The following is a 14,384-nucleotide window of genomic DNA, read 5'->3' as shown; positions in this document are numbered from 1 at the left end:
GTTGTCCTGTCTGGGAACATGCTAAACCTTGTTTTTCCTGTGGCAGCCGTACATACACCACACCATGACACTGCCTCCACCAAGCAGTATGCGTGCGACAGTCAGCGTGGCATTATCCTTGCCGCATCCACACCTCGATTCGGTCATCCAACAGCCAAAAGGGCACATATACTCTTACCAAATGTTAAAGATAAACATTTTTGTTCTGTATACCAAAGATGAAAAATGGATAGATTGAATCCTTGACACCCAAAAATCCCATACCAGCAGGATGATGCAGAGTTGAACACAAAAATTGAAATTTGGGCACTTTTTTTTCGCGACCCACTGACGTAAGTAGTCCTGGTGCTCGTTCCGAGAATTTATAATGATTAGGAGTTTGATACCATATGAAAGGAAATCACACACGCTTTCTATTGATATATCACAAATTAAAATTGATGCAGAAACAGCGGAAATATGATCAGCCAAAGTTCATATTCCAAACTTTTTGTGCCGAGTTTATATTGATATCATATTAGCATTGATAGACTAAATATAGAACTCAGTGTAAACACTGCACCATATGCAGCTTTCAGCCCTCTAAAAATATGACTACAATTTCTTTGTTCTCAATAAGCTGGTTCACTGTTTTAACTGTGCATATGCAAGGTCAAAGGTGAGGGCCCCTAACTTGTAAACTGTTATTGTCTTCACCATGCTTGATACCAATGTTCAGTTTTGTTTTGTTTATGTCTCTGGGGCCTTCAACTTTGACATAGTACCCACAGTGCATCACACTGCTCATGAGCAGTTGAAACTATGAGTTAGCTTCGAATGTAATTCTGTGACGGTAATCAACATTATGATACAGTTTTAAATTTTATGACCGTACACAAAAAATAAAGCGAGACCATCTACATCAGAGCCTATCAACCTTCCCTCAACCGAGACAGGGGTCGATACAGACTTCCAAGCACCTTTGACCTTTTGCTCATGTCACACTTCTGGTTGGTCTGGATGTGTGACATAAGCTTTGGGTCATTTCAACTTGAAAAGGATCAGAGGATTAATCAAAAGCTTGATGGTAAGCGCTTTATTTTTGTGTACGGGTATAAACTTTAGGAGGAACCCCTTGCATCTTTGGTCGGAAGTCCTCCCAGGAGACGGTAACTCTGCATCTGCTGGGGCCGTCTTACATGTAGCATGCAATTCTGTCCCTGTGAGACTTAGTGCGCTAGTGGACGAGAGGGTGGAGAAGGACGTGCACATCCGTCCTTCACCTTAAAAAGTCACGTGTAGGCCAGGCAGACGGCGAGTATTAATAACTGTCTGCCTTCCATTGTCTTCCAAGACAGATGGATGCCAAGAACATAAACTTTAAAATTGTATCATAATATGTGAATTAGCTTATTACAAATGTAGCTCTCTAAGGAGACATGGCCCCCATGGACAGCACCTCGAAGCACAGGTCGCAGACTCTGATGGGCTTGGGCTGCTCGTATTTGATGATGGGTATCATCTTGGAGGAACACTTCCCACACAGGATACGTCCACAGTGTCGACTGGAGAGGAAAGAAAGGTAAATTATTTCTTTCCCTTAATTGAAATGTGTGTGTAACATATAACTGAAACACAGCTAAACTTCAGTGAGTCTTTGAGCTTGAATTTATTTAAAAGGACACTTTGGGAAGCAACAGAGCAATGCACAGTTTCTAGAGATCAGTTAATATTTCCAGGTCAAAAAGCCTTATCCAATGTGACAGAGAAGGTTTTTCAGGCATGAAATATGCTTTCTGGAGACTTTTGAATTCAGCGACCTTCTTGTGATCAAGAAATTTGACCAAAGGTCATCAATAGTGTGATGGCAGCTTAAAACCTTAAAATCTTGTTCTGTGGTATACCAGATGAACAGTCTCTAAAATTCATCAAGTAGACATACATGTAGTAGCACTACAATGTAAACTATAAATTCAGTTACTTAGCTTTAATACAACTACATACCACAAGTTTTTATTTTTAGAACACTCACCAGTGGTGTTTCCTTGTTGCTACCCCAAACTTAGCCATACATTCCATGCAGTTCTGGCTCTCGCACCATGGGGGCTCTTTTGACAACATGTCTGTTATGCAAAGGAAAAAACAAGCTGTAACACATCAAACAAGTAACTTAACCTTTCTAAGACAAAATGTTGTAACTCATGAAAAATATGAAACATTTGCTGCAATTACAAGTTGTAATATACATAGTAGAATTAGTAATATATATAGTAGAATTAATAAGAATTTTTGTCAGCCATACATGGGTCCCTAACTGATTACATTGTGCAACTCTTTTCTAGTCCATGCCCAGACCCAGGGCAAATTGCTTGCTCCATGAAATTTGTACTGTGGCAAAGCAGCAGAGTGCACAAACCTCTACATCAAGAGTACATGACACACCCCATCTCCAAGTTATAGTCTAGGATGAGCAGATGCCTGCAAACACTCATCCCATCCAAGTACTGACCTGACTGCACGTTGTTTAACTCCCGAGATCAAGGGATCCGGTGTAACAACGCGCCATGGCCAGAACCAGAACTTGTTATCACTCACCCAATATTCTGTACAGCAGCTGCTTGGTCGCCACAGGTGCGTTAAAAATGGAGACTCCGTGCTTGTTCATGATGCCCAGTTTGGCGCCGGCCCTGACGATGGAGCGACACAGCCCACCGTTCCCGTTCATGCAAATTTATGTAAATTTATGCAAATTTGTTACCACTCACCCAATATTCTGTACAGCAGCTGCTTGGTCGCCACAGGTGCATTGAAGATTGAGACTCCGTGCTTGTTCATGATGCCCAGCTTGGCACCGGCCCTGACGATGGAGCGATAGAGCCCACCGTTCCCGTTCATGCAAATTTATGTAAGTTTATGCAAATTTGTTACCACTCACCCAATATTCTGTACAGCAGCTGTTTTGTCGCCACGGGTGCATTGAAGATGGAGACGCCATGCTTGTTCATGATGCCCAGCTTGGCACCGGCCCTCACGATGGACCGATACAGCCAATCGTTCCCGTTCATGCAAATTGATGTTAATTTATGCAAATTTGTTACCACTCACCCAATATTCTGTACAGCAGCTGCTTGGTTGCCACAGGTGCGTTAAAAATGGAAACGCCATGCTTGTTCATGATGCCCAGCTTGGCACCAGCCCTCACGATGGACCGACACAGCCCGCCGTTCCCGTTCATGTAAGCGAGCATCAGCGCCGTGTTGCCCTCGGCGTCAGGAGCATCCAGTGGGTACTCCGGCATGGAGGTGTGGAACAGGTCAAAGATGGACGCCGCGTTGTCCTTGCTGTACTGGGCTAACACGTGCAGGGGGTTCTGTCCCCTGAGAAAACATGTTTGGATATACAAAGATTAGCACAACCTCTGTCTCTCTCTTTCAAAGAACAAAATAATTGTCACCCATGTTCTTCTAATTTGGTTCATCTATGTCTATCATCCAAGCCATTAGCTAAACAAGACGATGATGAGACATGCCCACCTGAGGTTCATGGCCTCTGCGTTGATCTGTGACTCTGTCAGCAGGGTTCTGGCTGTGTTCAGGTGACCCTGGTGTACAGCAATGTGGAGAGCTGGGGACATGGGAAGAATACACTTCTGTATTTAGTATACATGTACTTGAGAACTGTATGGGGTAGAAAAATGTAACGGTAGTCCGGTAGTCTGTTTTAGGCCATAGCAGCAGTGGGCTGTTATCCACTGTGTCTAGGGCACGGTATTGGAAGGCAGAGCGCATGTACTTTTTCACAGCCTTTTACCTCCCTAACCGATGTCAGGTACCCATTTTTATACATGGGTGGAGTGAGGAAGGCCTGTCAAGTCATGAATGCCAGGAATAAAACCCATGACTTTTCCATCTTAGGTCTGTTAGCCCAGTCATTTGACTATTCAACTTCATCATGAATAAACAAAAGTTCAAGCAAAACAAACAGAACTTACCATGATTGTTCATTATTTCAAGTGCACCCAGTCAAAATGCACAGCTGCAATTTGGAGTGCACAAAAGTCCATTTTGCACCCAGTAGTTCAAGTTCAAGCAAGCATTTAAGTAAAAAAAAAAAACTCCCTTCGGCTTGCGTAGTAGAAGTAAAGTTAAAGGCTGCAGAATCCTCAACAAGATGAGGGCAGCCGCCCAAACAAAAGAAGAAGAAACAAACAGAATCTACCATTGTTGAGGCTGTCGTCTTGCCCATCGAAGTCCACACCATTCTGCAGCAGCACACTGCTGATGCCAGACTGGTCCAGACTGGCTGAGATGTGCAGAGCTGACTGCTTCTGGCTGTTCACATCATTCACATTCGCACCTGCCAACAGCTGTACGGTAATAGAAAGTCGTATTACTGGTAATGTACAGTCAATCCCGGCCGGCCAACTACTTGCCGGACTGGTCCAGACTGGCTGAGATGTGCAGGGCGGACTGCTTCTGGATGTTCAAATCATTCACATTCGCACCTGCCAACAGCTGTGCAGGTGCAGAAACTTATGTTGTTGTTACCCTTGTAGTGCCTAGTGGCACATAGGTCACCTGGTTCTTTGCTGTTCTGTAGCAGGGAATATCATTACAGCGAGGGGTTGCTAGCCAAGAAGCTGCAAGTTTGATCCCGGCTGTGTTGCTTACCCGACATGCACGCTGCTGGAAAAGGCTGCAGTCCTTAGGACGGGACGTTAAGCCGTGGTCCACTGAGTAAGCTGTGAGTAGTAGATTATCTGTATGTGATAATTATTGTTAACAGACTATAGACAATTCAGGAAGGCTCAGCTGTTTCCTGCCTATGTAAGTCTGCTTTTTTTATGAAGTAAATACAGATCAAGGTCAAGATCACTTTTACTTTCACTCACCAAGTTCCTGACGATGATCTCTGACCCCGCCTGCACAGCCAGGTGCAGGGGAGACATCTGGGAGGCGTCCTGGACCTTGGAGTTGACGTTGGCGTGCACACTAATGAGGAACAGTACGCTCTCGATGTCTGAGTTCTGGATGGCGATGTGAAGGAAGTTCCTGCCCTTGTTGTCAACCTACAAGGGATGGAAGTAGTGTTTGTTTCTGGCTTTAAAATTCTAGGAACATGTTACTACTGTAGAATGTGAGTAAGTTACTACTGCCTGTAACCTTTACATTCATAACCCTCCACAATATCTTAGCTGCATTCGTGCACCCACAGTCAAAACTTAGGTGCACAGCTCCAATTTAGTTAGCCTGGGTACCATCCTATTACTACCGGGGCTCCTTACACTCACTTCCCTAATTTTTTAGCGGTAGCGAGTGTAAGGAGCCCCGGTAGAATACGGATGGTACTCAGGCTACAATTTAGTGTGCACAAAAGTGCAAATGTTCCCAGTATTTCCAGCCCGGGGTTGTTATTACCAGTAAGCTATACAGACACACAAAATTACAGTTCTTAGTGGCAAATGTTGACATATACATGTAGACATTGGCACACCAAATCCATGTTTTGGGCTGATAAACCAAAAAGGCTCAGTGGATGTCACTCCACTGTCAGGGAAAGTCTTGTTCTCACCTGTTCTGCAGCAGTGGGTTCCCTATCCAGAATAGCCCGCGCAGCCTTGTTGTTCTTAGTAATCTTACAGGACATGGCGGTGGCAAACCCAAGACCTCGAGATGCCAAGCCCTACACTCTACTAGTTATGCCAGATATAGAAATACATGTAGACAGTCATCTCACCTGCTCTGCTGCAGTTGGTTCCCTATCCAGGATGGCCTGTGCAGCCTTGTTGTTCTTACATGACATGGCAAGTAGCAAACCTAGGACCTCGAGATGCCAAGCCCTACAGTCTACCAGTTATGCCAGATACTGAAATACATGTAGACAGTCTTCTCACCTGCTCTGCTGCAGTAGGCTCCCTATCCAGAATAGCCTGTGCAGCCTTGTTGTTCTTACAGGACATGGCGGTGGCGAACGGCGAGCGGCCGTGCCTGTCCTTGACGGTGAGGTCCACGCTGGGGTGGGCCAGCAGCAGGGAGATGATGGCAGGACTCTGGTTAATGATGGCCACGTGGATCGGCGCTTGGCCTTCCGCATCCTGAGATTAAGACATAGAATGTTTGCTTGTTTGTTCGTTCAGATCCTTGTAGTGCCTAGTGACACATAAGGCAAGGGCCTGGCCTAGCCTTCTGTGTCCTGAGATTAAGACATGGTATCTTTATTCGTTTGTCCCTTCAGACCCTTGTAGTGCTTAGTCATATAAGGCAAGTCTTTATTCGTTTCTTCATTCAGACCCTAATGTAGTACCTAGGCCCTAGTGGCACATAAGGCAAAGACCTGGCCTTGCCTTCTGCATTATGAAATGAAGATATGGGATGTTCATTCCTTCATTTGTTCAGACCCTTGTCGCGCCTAGTGGCACATAAGGCAAGGGCCTGGTCTGGCCTTCTGTATCATATGAAGACATAGAATGTTCATTTGTGCCTTTGTTCAGGCCTATGTAGGGCCCAGTGACATTGTAATCTTTTGTCGTTAAGTTCTTTTGCGTAGTTTGTCATAGTCTGGAAAAGACGGACTGACAGAGAGAGGGCCCAGTGGCATATAACTTATTATAAGGCAAGTTCCTTGCTGTTTCAGTTGCAGGGTACTAGTATATTTGTTCAGGTAGGGTTGCTATCCCTTCCCCTTTAACATGCCTGAGGCACCTCCTCAAACGAGTGATCCTTCCTAATGAAAAAACAACAAATTTACAAGGGAATAATACTGGCCCAGGGGTACAAATTATTTTGTTGTTAACTGCATGGCTCCCATCTATCCCAACCACTCAAATGATTTAAAGAAAAACACACATGAAAGGTGTGCTCAAAGTGTAAATACTTTGTTGATTCAACAAACAGCAGTACAGGAATGTTCCTGTTGTTATCACGCTATAATCGTAAACAAATGACGTTGACGGAACGTCAGAGTAGTCAGGCGCGACATCCTGCAACGTGGACTGAACTTTGCCCGGCCGAGATTATATTTAACAAAAAATCTGCTTGGCCCGTGTACACATCCTGTTGGTAATATTTACAGTGCTGTCTATAGCAAGTGGAAAAGACATTGCACCGATAGTGATTTTGCTTTTTGTTGAAGCTTTATTGAACAGGCTTCACGAAAAGTTTGGTTCCAAGATACCCATGTGAAGTGGAGATCATCAATTTCTAAGTGATAGTCTTAGCGAACTTTCTTAATCATGGTCGGAATCAAACATTCAGCAATATTCTTTGTTTGGATGATCGTGTGTGGTGTTTTCTACGCTGAATGCCAGGGTAAGTCAACATCTTTTACACTTTGTACTTCATACATTGAAAAGTTAAGAGTCTAGAAGACCTTAGTACATTTCCAGCTCAGTAGATTGTAAGGTCTACAAATATCCAGATATGTTTAAGTTAAACTAGAACAAGCAATGTTGTAATTTGATTGAATGAGATTGCATGAAAGGATGAAAATGTAAGTTTTGTTCTGATAGAGAAAGGGGGTAGAACTGTAAGGTTGGCCAACAGCTTCTGTTAATCATAAACAGCTCACGACATGAACATTGTGTATATCACTATATGTGGAAAATCTTCCAATATCAGCCTCTGGTAATAGAGACAGTGGTACTGTTCTTCACCAAATGTTTCATAGCTAGTATATATATTCATATCATATCTGCATGAAATAAAAAGTATCAGTGATTATTCATAGGAGCAAGCATTTGTGTGACAGAGCTCTGCTGTTTGTTTGGTATAAATAGTAAATTTACCTTCAGACGTAATGCATCAGTTTTGCGCAGTACATCGGTAAAACTAAAATCTTTACCCCAAATCTTTTTTTAAAGTGTGATGGGATCTTGAACGTGGCTTTCGTCACCTCTGGCCTTACATCCCATTTGATAGGACCATCCTTAACCAAAGCTAGGTACTCATTTTCACAGTACCAATTGATGGAGAAAATAGGCATTAGGTAGACAGGTAAAGTGCTTTTCCCAAGGGCACAACATTGTAGCCTGCTAGGGATTCAAACCCAGAATCTTTGGATCCTAAGTCTCAAATCCCAAGTAAGACAACAGCAACAATCAGTTGAGAGAAGAAAATAGCTTTTAAGCGCTTTTTTCGAGGGCACTATGTTGTGGCCTGCTAAGGATTTAAACCCAGAAGATGATACATCGCCAACAAGTTAATCTAAAAACAACTCATCATGGCGTCAGCTCGTCTTAATCAGCAGCCACCAATGAGAGGCTTCCGACAGGGCCAGCCGATACAGCAGAGAGGACAGCCCGTTCAGCATCAGGCCAGGGCACCCCGACAGCCTGTCCGGCAGGGGCGCGCTCCCGTACAACAAATGTCCGAACAGGAGAGAGCTAGGGTAGATAAGAAATACTTTGTTTCTTTTGTTATCTTTAGCAAGAAGGCCATGTTTTTCGGGCTGTGTGTGTGAGTGTGTGTGTGTGTGTGTGTGTGAATGTTTGAGAATAGCCTGTCTGGCAGGGGCGCGCTCTTGTACAACAAATGTCCGAACAGGAGAGAGCTAGGGTGGATAAGGATTACTGTTGTTTCTTTTGTTACCTTTATCAAGAAGGCCATGTTTTCAGGGCTGTGTGTGTGAGTGTGTGTGTGTATTTTGTGTGTGTTTGTGTGTGTGTGTGTGTGAGAGAGTGTGTGTGTGACGGTGAGTGTGTCTGCGTGTGTGTGTGTGTGTGTGTGTGTGTGTCTGCGTGTGTGAGTGTGTGTGTATGTGAGTGTGTGTGTGTGTGTGAGTGTGTGAGTGTGTGAGTGTTTGAGATAACCATAACTCTTTGAAGTTACAGATTGACATTTACAATATTCGATATGTTGCCAAACTGAAAAAATGGTTGCATTACAGGCCTCCTGGTAGCTGTCTAAGGTACTGCAGTAGGACTTTCTGTTTTCATATCTTGTGTTGTGGACATGCAATGGTCATGGATTGTCAAAGGTAGATGGTTCTTTGGCTCGTAAAGAAGTGGTAAAAGTTTGAGCCTCTAGCGGCTTTTTTTTAAACTGTAAGGGCCAATTTTGCTTGAGACTTGATTGTTGAGAAAATGATTCTTGTGCCAGTTTGAACCCACCTACATGAAAACATTGAACCCACATTACTAAGTTTTGGCAATTTTATTTGAGCACCTGCTAAATATGTTTATAATCATAGGATTTCATTGACAACAAGTCTTTGTCATTTCACCACCAGAAGAAAGGAAGGCAAACGGATATGCAAAAGCAAATGGAAGAGACAAGAAGGCGAAGGGAACAGGCACAGCGACAGGCCCAGCAAACAGAGGAACAGGCGCAGCAAACACCTCCTGATGAACAAACACAACAACAGGCCCAACAAACACAGCAACAGGCACAACAAACACCACCCATTCAACAAACCCAGCAACAGGCCCAACAAACACAGCGACAGGCCCAACAAACACAGCAAGAGGCACAACAAACACCACCCATTCAACAGGCCCAGCAACAGGCCCAACAAATCCAGCAACAGGCCCAACAAACCCAGCAACAGGCACAACAAACACAGCAACTGGCCCAACAAACCCAGCAACACGCCCAGCAAACACAGCAACAAGTCGGGCAAACACCACCCATTCAGCAAACACAGCAACATACCCAACAAACACAGCAACTAGGTCAGCAAACACAGCAACTAGGCCAGCAAACACCACCCGTTCAGCAAACCCAGCAACAGGCCCAACAAACCCAGCAACAGGCCCAACAAACACAGCAACAGGCCCAGCAAATACAGCAACAGACTCAACAAACTCCACCCATTCAACAAACACAGCAACAGGCCCAACAAATACAGCAACAGGCCCAGCAAACACCACCCATTCAACAAACACAGCAACAGGCTCAACAAACTCCACCCATTCAACAAACACAACAACAGGCCCAGCAAACACAACAACAGGCCCAGCAAACACCACCCATTCAACAAACACCACCCATTCAACAAACCCAGCAACGGCCCCAACAAACACAGCAACAGGCCCAGCAAATACAGCAACAGGCTCAACAAACTCCACCCATTCAACAAACACAACAACAGGCCCAGCAAACACAGCAACAAGTCGGGCAAACACCATCCATTCAACAAACTCAGCAACAGGCCCAGCAAATTCCACCCATTCAACAAACACAACAACAGGCCCAACAAACACCACCCATTCAACAAACCCACCATTCAACAAACACAGCAACTGGGCCAGCCAACACAGCAACAAGTCGGGCAAACACAGCAACTAGACCAGCAAACAGAGCAACTAGGCCAGCAAACTCCACCCATTCAGCAAACCAAGCAACAGACCCAACAAACCCAGCAACAGGCCCAACAAACACAGCAACAGGCCCAACAAACACCACCCATTCAACAAACCCAGCAACAGACCCAACAAACACAGCAACAGACCCAACAAACACAGCAACAAGTCGGGCAAACACCACCCCTTCAGCAAACACAGCAACAGGCCCAGCAACAGGCCCAACAAACACAGCAACTAGGTCAGCAAACACAGCAACAAGTCGGGCAAACACCACCCATTCAGCAAACACAGCAACAGGCCCAGCAACAGGCCCAACAAACACAGCAACTAGGCCAGCAAACACAGCAACTAGACCAGCAAACAGAGCAACTAGGCCAGCAAACACCACCCCTTCAGCAAACACAGCAACAGGCCCAGCAAACACAGCAACATACCCAACAAACACAGCAACTAGGCCAACAAACAGAGCAACTAGGCCAACAAACACAGCAACTAGGCCAACAAACACAGAAACTAGGCCAACAAACACAGCAACTAGGACAGCAAATACAGCAACTAGGCCAGCAAACACCACCCATTCAGCAAACACAGCAACAGGCCCAGCAAACACAGCAACAGACCCAACAAACACAGCAACAAGCCCAGCAAACACCACCCATTCAACAAACCCAGCAACAGACCCAACAAACCCAGCAACAGACCCAACAAACCCAGCAACAGACCCAACAAACACCACCCATACAACAAACACAACAACAGGCCCAACAAACACCACCCGTTCAACAAACACAACAACAAGCCCAACAAACAGCACCAATTCAACAAACCCAGCAACTGGATCAGCAACCTTCTAATGCACAACAAACACCACCTGATCAACAAACACAGCAACAGGCTGGACACACACCATCCAGTCAACAAACATCCCAACAGGACCAACAAACCCAACATGTGCAACAAACCCAGGAAGAAGCTGATATGCAGCCACTAGACGAAACACATTCACTTGAACAAGAACAGTCAAATACACAAGTATATAGTCACACTTTTGTAACTAGCTCTGACTTACTTCGGTAGCTTGTTTTACATCTTTCATTTTCTTTAAGTAATTCTTTTGCAGTGAGTTAACATTATGGTAGATTTTCTTTCTTCTTCTTCCTCCTTTCTTACTGCTGAGCCCCAGTAACAGGGATTATTAGCAGACTGAGTGTACATGGTGTTAATAACAAGTGTCTTCTTGATTTGTATCATAACGTTTCCTTTTCGTGTTGCTCTTTGTAGGCACAACAACAACATGCACAACGGATGATGGAACAACAAAGACAGCAACAACAGCAACAGATTCGACAACAGCAAAGACAAATGCAGCAACAGCAGCAAATGCAACAGCAAAGAGAAATACAGCAACAACAGCAAGCACAACAGCAACTTCAGCAACAGCAGCAAGCACAACAGCTTCAACAGCAACAACAAGCACAACAGCTTCAACAGCAACAACAAGCACAACAGCTTCAACAGCAACAGCAAGCACAGCAGCTTCAACAGCAACAGCAAGCGCAACAGCTTCAACAACAGCAAGCACAACAGCTAGCACAACAGCTTCAACAACAACAGCAAGCGCAACAGCTTCAACAACAGCAGCAAGTGCAACAGCTTCAACAACAGCAGCAAGCTCAGCAACAAATCATTCAACAGGGTGGCCAAATATATCAACAACCACAGCAACAACAGGTGATGCAAATGCAACAAGAACTGCCACAGCAACAGATTTTGCAAGAACAGCAGTTGCAAATGAATCTAGAGCAGCAGACACAGCAACAGATTCCACAAGAACAGGAGTCTCAAATGCAACAACTACAGACTCAAGAGGAACAACAAGAGGAACAGCAACAAAACCTGCAAGAACAGGAGGGCGAAAAAATGCAAGAAAACATCCCAGAACAGACTGTGTCAGATGCAGGCAGTTTAAAGGAAGAACAGCAAGATACTGCAGCTGAGACAGGTGAAGCAGACTCACTCCAGCAAACTGCTCAAGAGACAGAAGAGAAGAAAGACATAGATGTCCACTTGGGACAGCAGAGTGAACAGCAGCAGCTAGCTGATGATATAGACAAGAATGCACAGGAATCTGCTGACAACCAAGGAAGTGCAGGTGACCAGAAAGACCTTCAGCAAGAGGTTGTTGACCAACAAAACACAGATGAACAAGAAGGAGGAGAAGAAGAAAAAGAAGAGGTTGATGCAAGCAAAGACAATGACAGGGAGTCTCAAGATGATGCTGGTGATCAAGGAACTGCAGATGACCAGAAAGACCTTCAGCAAGTGGCTGTAGACCAACAAAACACAGATGAACAAGAAGGAGGAGAAGAAGTCGATGCAAGTAAAGTCAACGACAGGCAGTCTCAGGATGATGATGATGTTGATGACCAAGGAACTGCAAATGACCAGAAAGACCTTCAGGTTGTTGACCAACAAAACACAGATGATTCAGAGGAAGAGGAAAACATTGATGAAAGCAAAGACAAGGACAGGCAGTCTCAAGATGATGATGATGATCAAGAGGCATCAGAGACAACGGATCCTTCAGAAGATCCTGACCAAGAGAATGATGAAATGCCTGACGCAGACCTTCCCCTTCCAGGGAAAGAGGACGACACGGGAAAGCTCGTGGATCCCATGTCATACTTCGAAAAGCTGCACGCCGTCCTGCAATGGCAGCAGGCTGCGATTGTTGATCTACAAAGCAGGCTGGAGACGCAGGAGGAAAGGGTGGCCCAACTGGAGATGGTCGCCGACGACCACGACTTCCAGATGGAGACCTGTCAGGAGAGGGTCTCCTCCTTGGAGCAGTTGCAGGCTGAACTCAGCGACTCCGTCCTGGACTACTACACCAAGGTGAGCGACGTAGAACAACAGAAGAACGCAGAGCAGGACGGAACCATAGCCAAACAGGGGGAGCTGATACTAGAAGTAGACAAGAGGGTTCAACAGCAAACCACCAGAGCAGAGAAGCAGGAGGAGGCTATAGCAGCACTCAGGGTGGCGCTGGTACACTTCTGGGAGTCCTACGTGAAGCCTTCACTGAATGATGGCAAATCACTGAATGATGGTGATGAAAAGGACAAGAAGACACTAACAAAAGAAAAAGGAACTACAGATGGTCAGGAAGGTCTTCAGGAAGATGTTGCTGACCAACAAGATCTCCAAGAAGAAGACAAACAAGAATAGACTGATGCAAGAAACGATAATGTCTCAAGTTGATGATGATGGTGAAACATCATGAATAGAGTGTCGACAAGGTCAACATCTCTTGCCATAAAGAACTTTAGGATAGAAAAAAGTTTTGCCTAACTTCATACACTTCACTGTTTCATAAGGAACTTTTTTCTATGATGGAAGTTCTATGCCTAATTTTCATACAACAGAGCACAATGTACATTGGTTGGTTCCTGCATCTATCATTAACAAGTCAGAGTAGAATTATTTTTGGTGGTTCATCTTTTCAACCTGTTAAGCAATATCAGCTACCATTTGATCTTTTCAAGTCACTTCAACCGTATAATCAATTGCATAAATCCATAATACATAGGTACAGTACCCAAATCATGTGCACAGATTATATTAATTTGTTGATAATGGATGAGGGTCAAGAGGTAAGGCAAGTGATTAGAATTATAATTTTCACCTAGTAGGCATTATGTAATAAGACTGATAAACACTCATCTTTATCATTAAAGTCATTGTGTCATTTATGTGTGTTGATTTCTTATGCAAATTCAAAGTAGTCAATGGAGGGGTTACTGGTCTATTATCATTAGGTCTAAAGCTTCTGGGCTGGAATCTTACGCTGGTCCCCACTTACCCTTGGGAAAGAAACTTTACACAAGTTTCCTCACTTGACTCGGGTGAAAACGAGTACCTAGCTTCCATTAAGGACGTCTTCCCAGAAGGCCCCGAAAATGGGAAAGGCACTTTCTCACTTAACTCAGGTAAAAATGGGTTCCTAGCTTCCATTAAGGATGTCTTCTCAGATGGAACGTAAAGCCAGAGGTCCGGTATTTGGGTAGAGCCACACCTTGAGCACGTTTAAGATACCACCACACTT

At 44.6% G+C, this 14,384-nt stretch overlaps 2 protein-coding genes across 3 annotated transcripts in view; one reads left to right on the top strand and one right to left on the bottom strand.

Annotated features, from left to right (window-relative positions):
• Positions 1 to 1,405: 1,405 nt before the first annotated feature.
• Positions 1,406 to 14,384, bottom strand: part of LOC118426318 (rabankyrin-5-like) — a 42,975-nt gene continuing 29,996 nt past the window's right edge. Inside the window, exons 17-23 of the mRNA XM_035835624.1 lie at positions 5,873 to 6,073; positions 4,871 to 5,047; positions 4,198 to 4,345; positions 3,513 to 3,603; positions 3,085 to 3,356; positions 2,012 to 2,102; positions 1,406 to 1,544 (exon numbers count right to left, since the gene is read on the bottom strand). Of these exons, the coding sequence (XP_035691517.1) occupies positions 1,409 to 1,544; positions 2,012 to 2,102; positions 3,085 to 3,356; positions 3,513 to 3,603; positions 4,198 to 4,345; positions 4,871 to 5,047; positions 5,873 to 6,073 (1,116 nt within the window). The 3' untranslated portion in view covers positions 1,406 to 1,408. The remainder of the gene's footprint in view (positions 1,545 to 2,011; positions 2,103 to 3,084; positions 3,357 to 3,512; positions 3,604 to 4,197; positions 4,346 to 4,870; positions 5,048 to 5,872; positions 6,074 to 14,384) is intronic.
• LOC118426311 (trichohyalin-like) lies at positions 6,894 to 14,007 on the top strand. 2 transcript variants are annotated; one of them, XM_035835615.1, is made up of 3 exons: positions 6,894 to 7,286; positions 8,207 to 8,364; positions 11,561 to 14,007. In XM_035835615.1, exons 1-3 carry the CDS (start codon positions 7,211 to 7,213, stop codon positions 13,505 to 13,507), a joined length of 2,181 nt encoding a protein of 726 aa, XP_035691508.1. In that variant the 5' UTR covers positions 6,894 to 7,210; the 3' UTR covers positions 13,508 to 14,007. The 2 variants fall into 2 exon arrangements, with proteins under 2 accessions (XP_035691508.1, XP_035691510.1); XM_035835617.1 differs by lacking the exons at positions 6,894 to 7,286; positions 8,207 to 8,364 and adding an exon at positions 11,065 to 11,311.

This window comes from Branchiostoma floridae, chromosome 11, assembly GCF_000003815.2.
Source record: "Branchiostoma floridae strain S238N-H82 chromosome 11, Bfl_VNyyK, whole genome shotgun sequence".
In the NCBI taxonomy this organism is placed as follows: Eukaryota; Metazoa; Chordata; class Leptocardii; order Amphioxiformes; family Branchiostomatidae; genus Branchiostoma; species Branchiostoma floridae.
The sequence above is the reverse complement of the archived record's forward strand: the minus strand, read 5'-3'. Positions and strand labels throughout refer to the sequence as shown.

Coding starts and splice junctions, on each gene's coding strand:
- LOC118426311 (XM_035835615.1), top strand. CDS start 7,211: ATGGTCGGAATCAAACATTCAGCAATATTCTTTGTTTGGATGATCGTG. Junction 7,287..8,206: donor TTTCTACGCTGAATGCCAGG/GTAAGTCAACAT, acceptor TCATGGCGTCAG/CTCGTCTTAATCAGCAGCCA. Junction 8,365..11,560: donor CCGAACAGGAGAGAGCTAGG/GTAGATAAGAAA, acceptor TGCTCTTTGTAG/GCACAACAACAACATGCACA.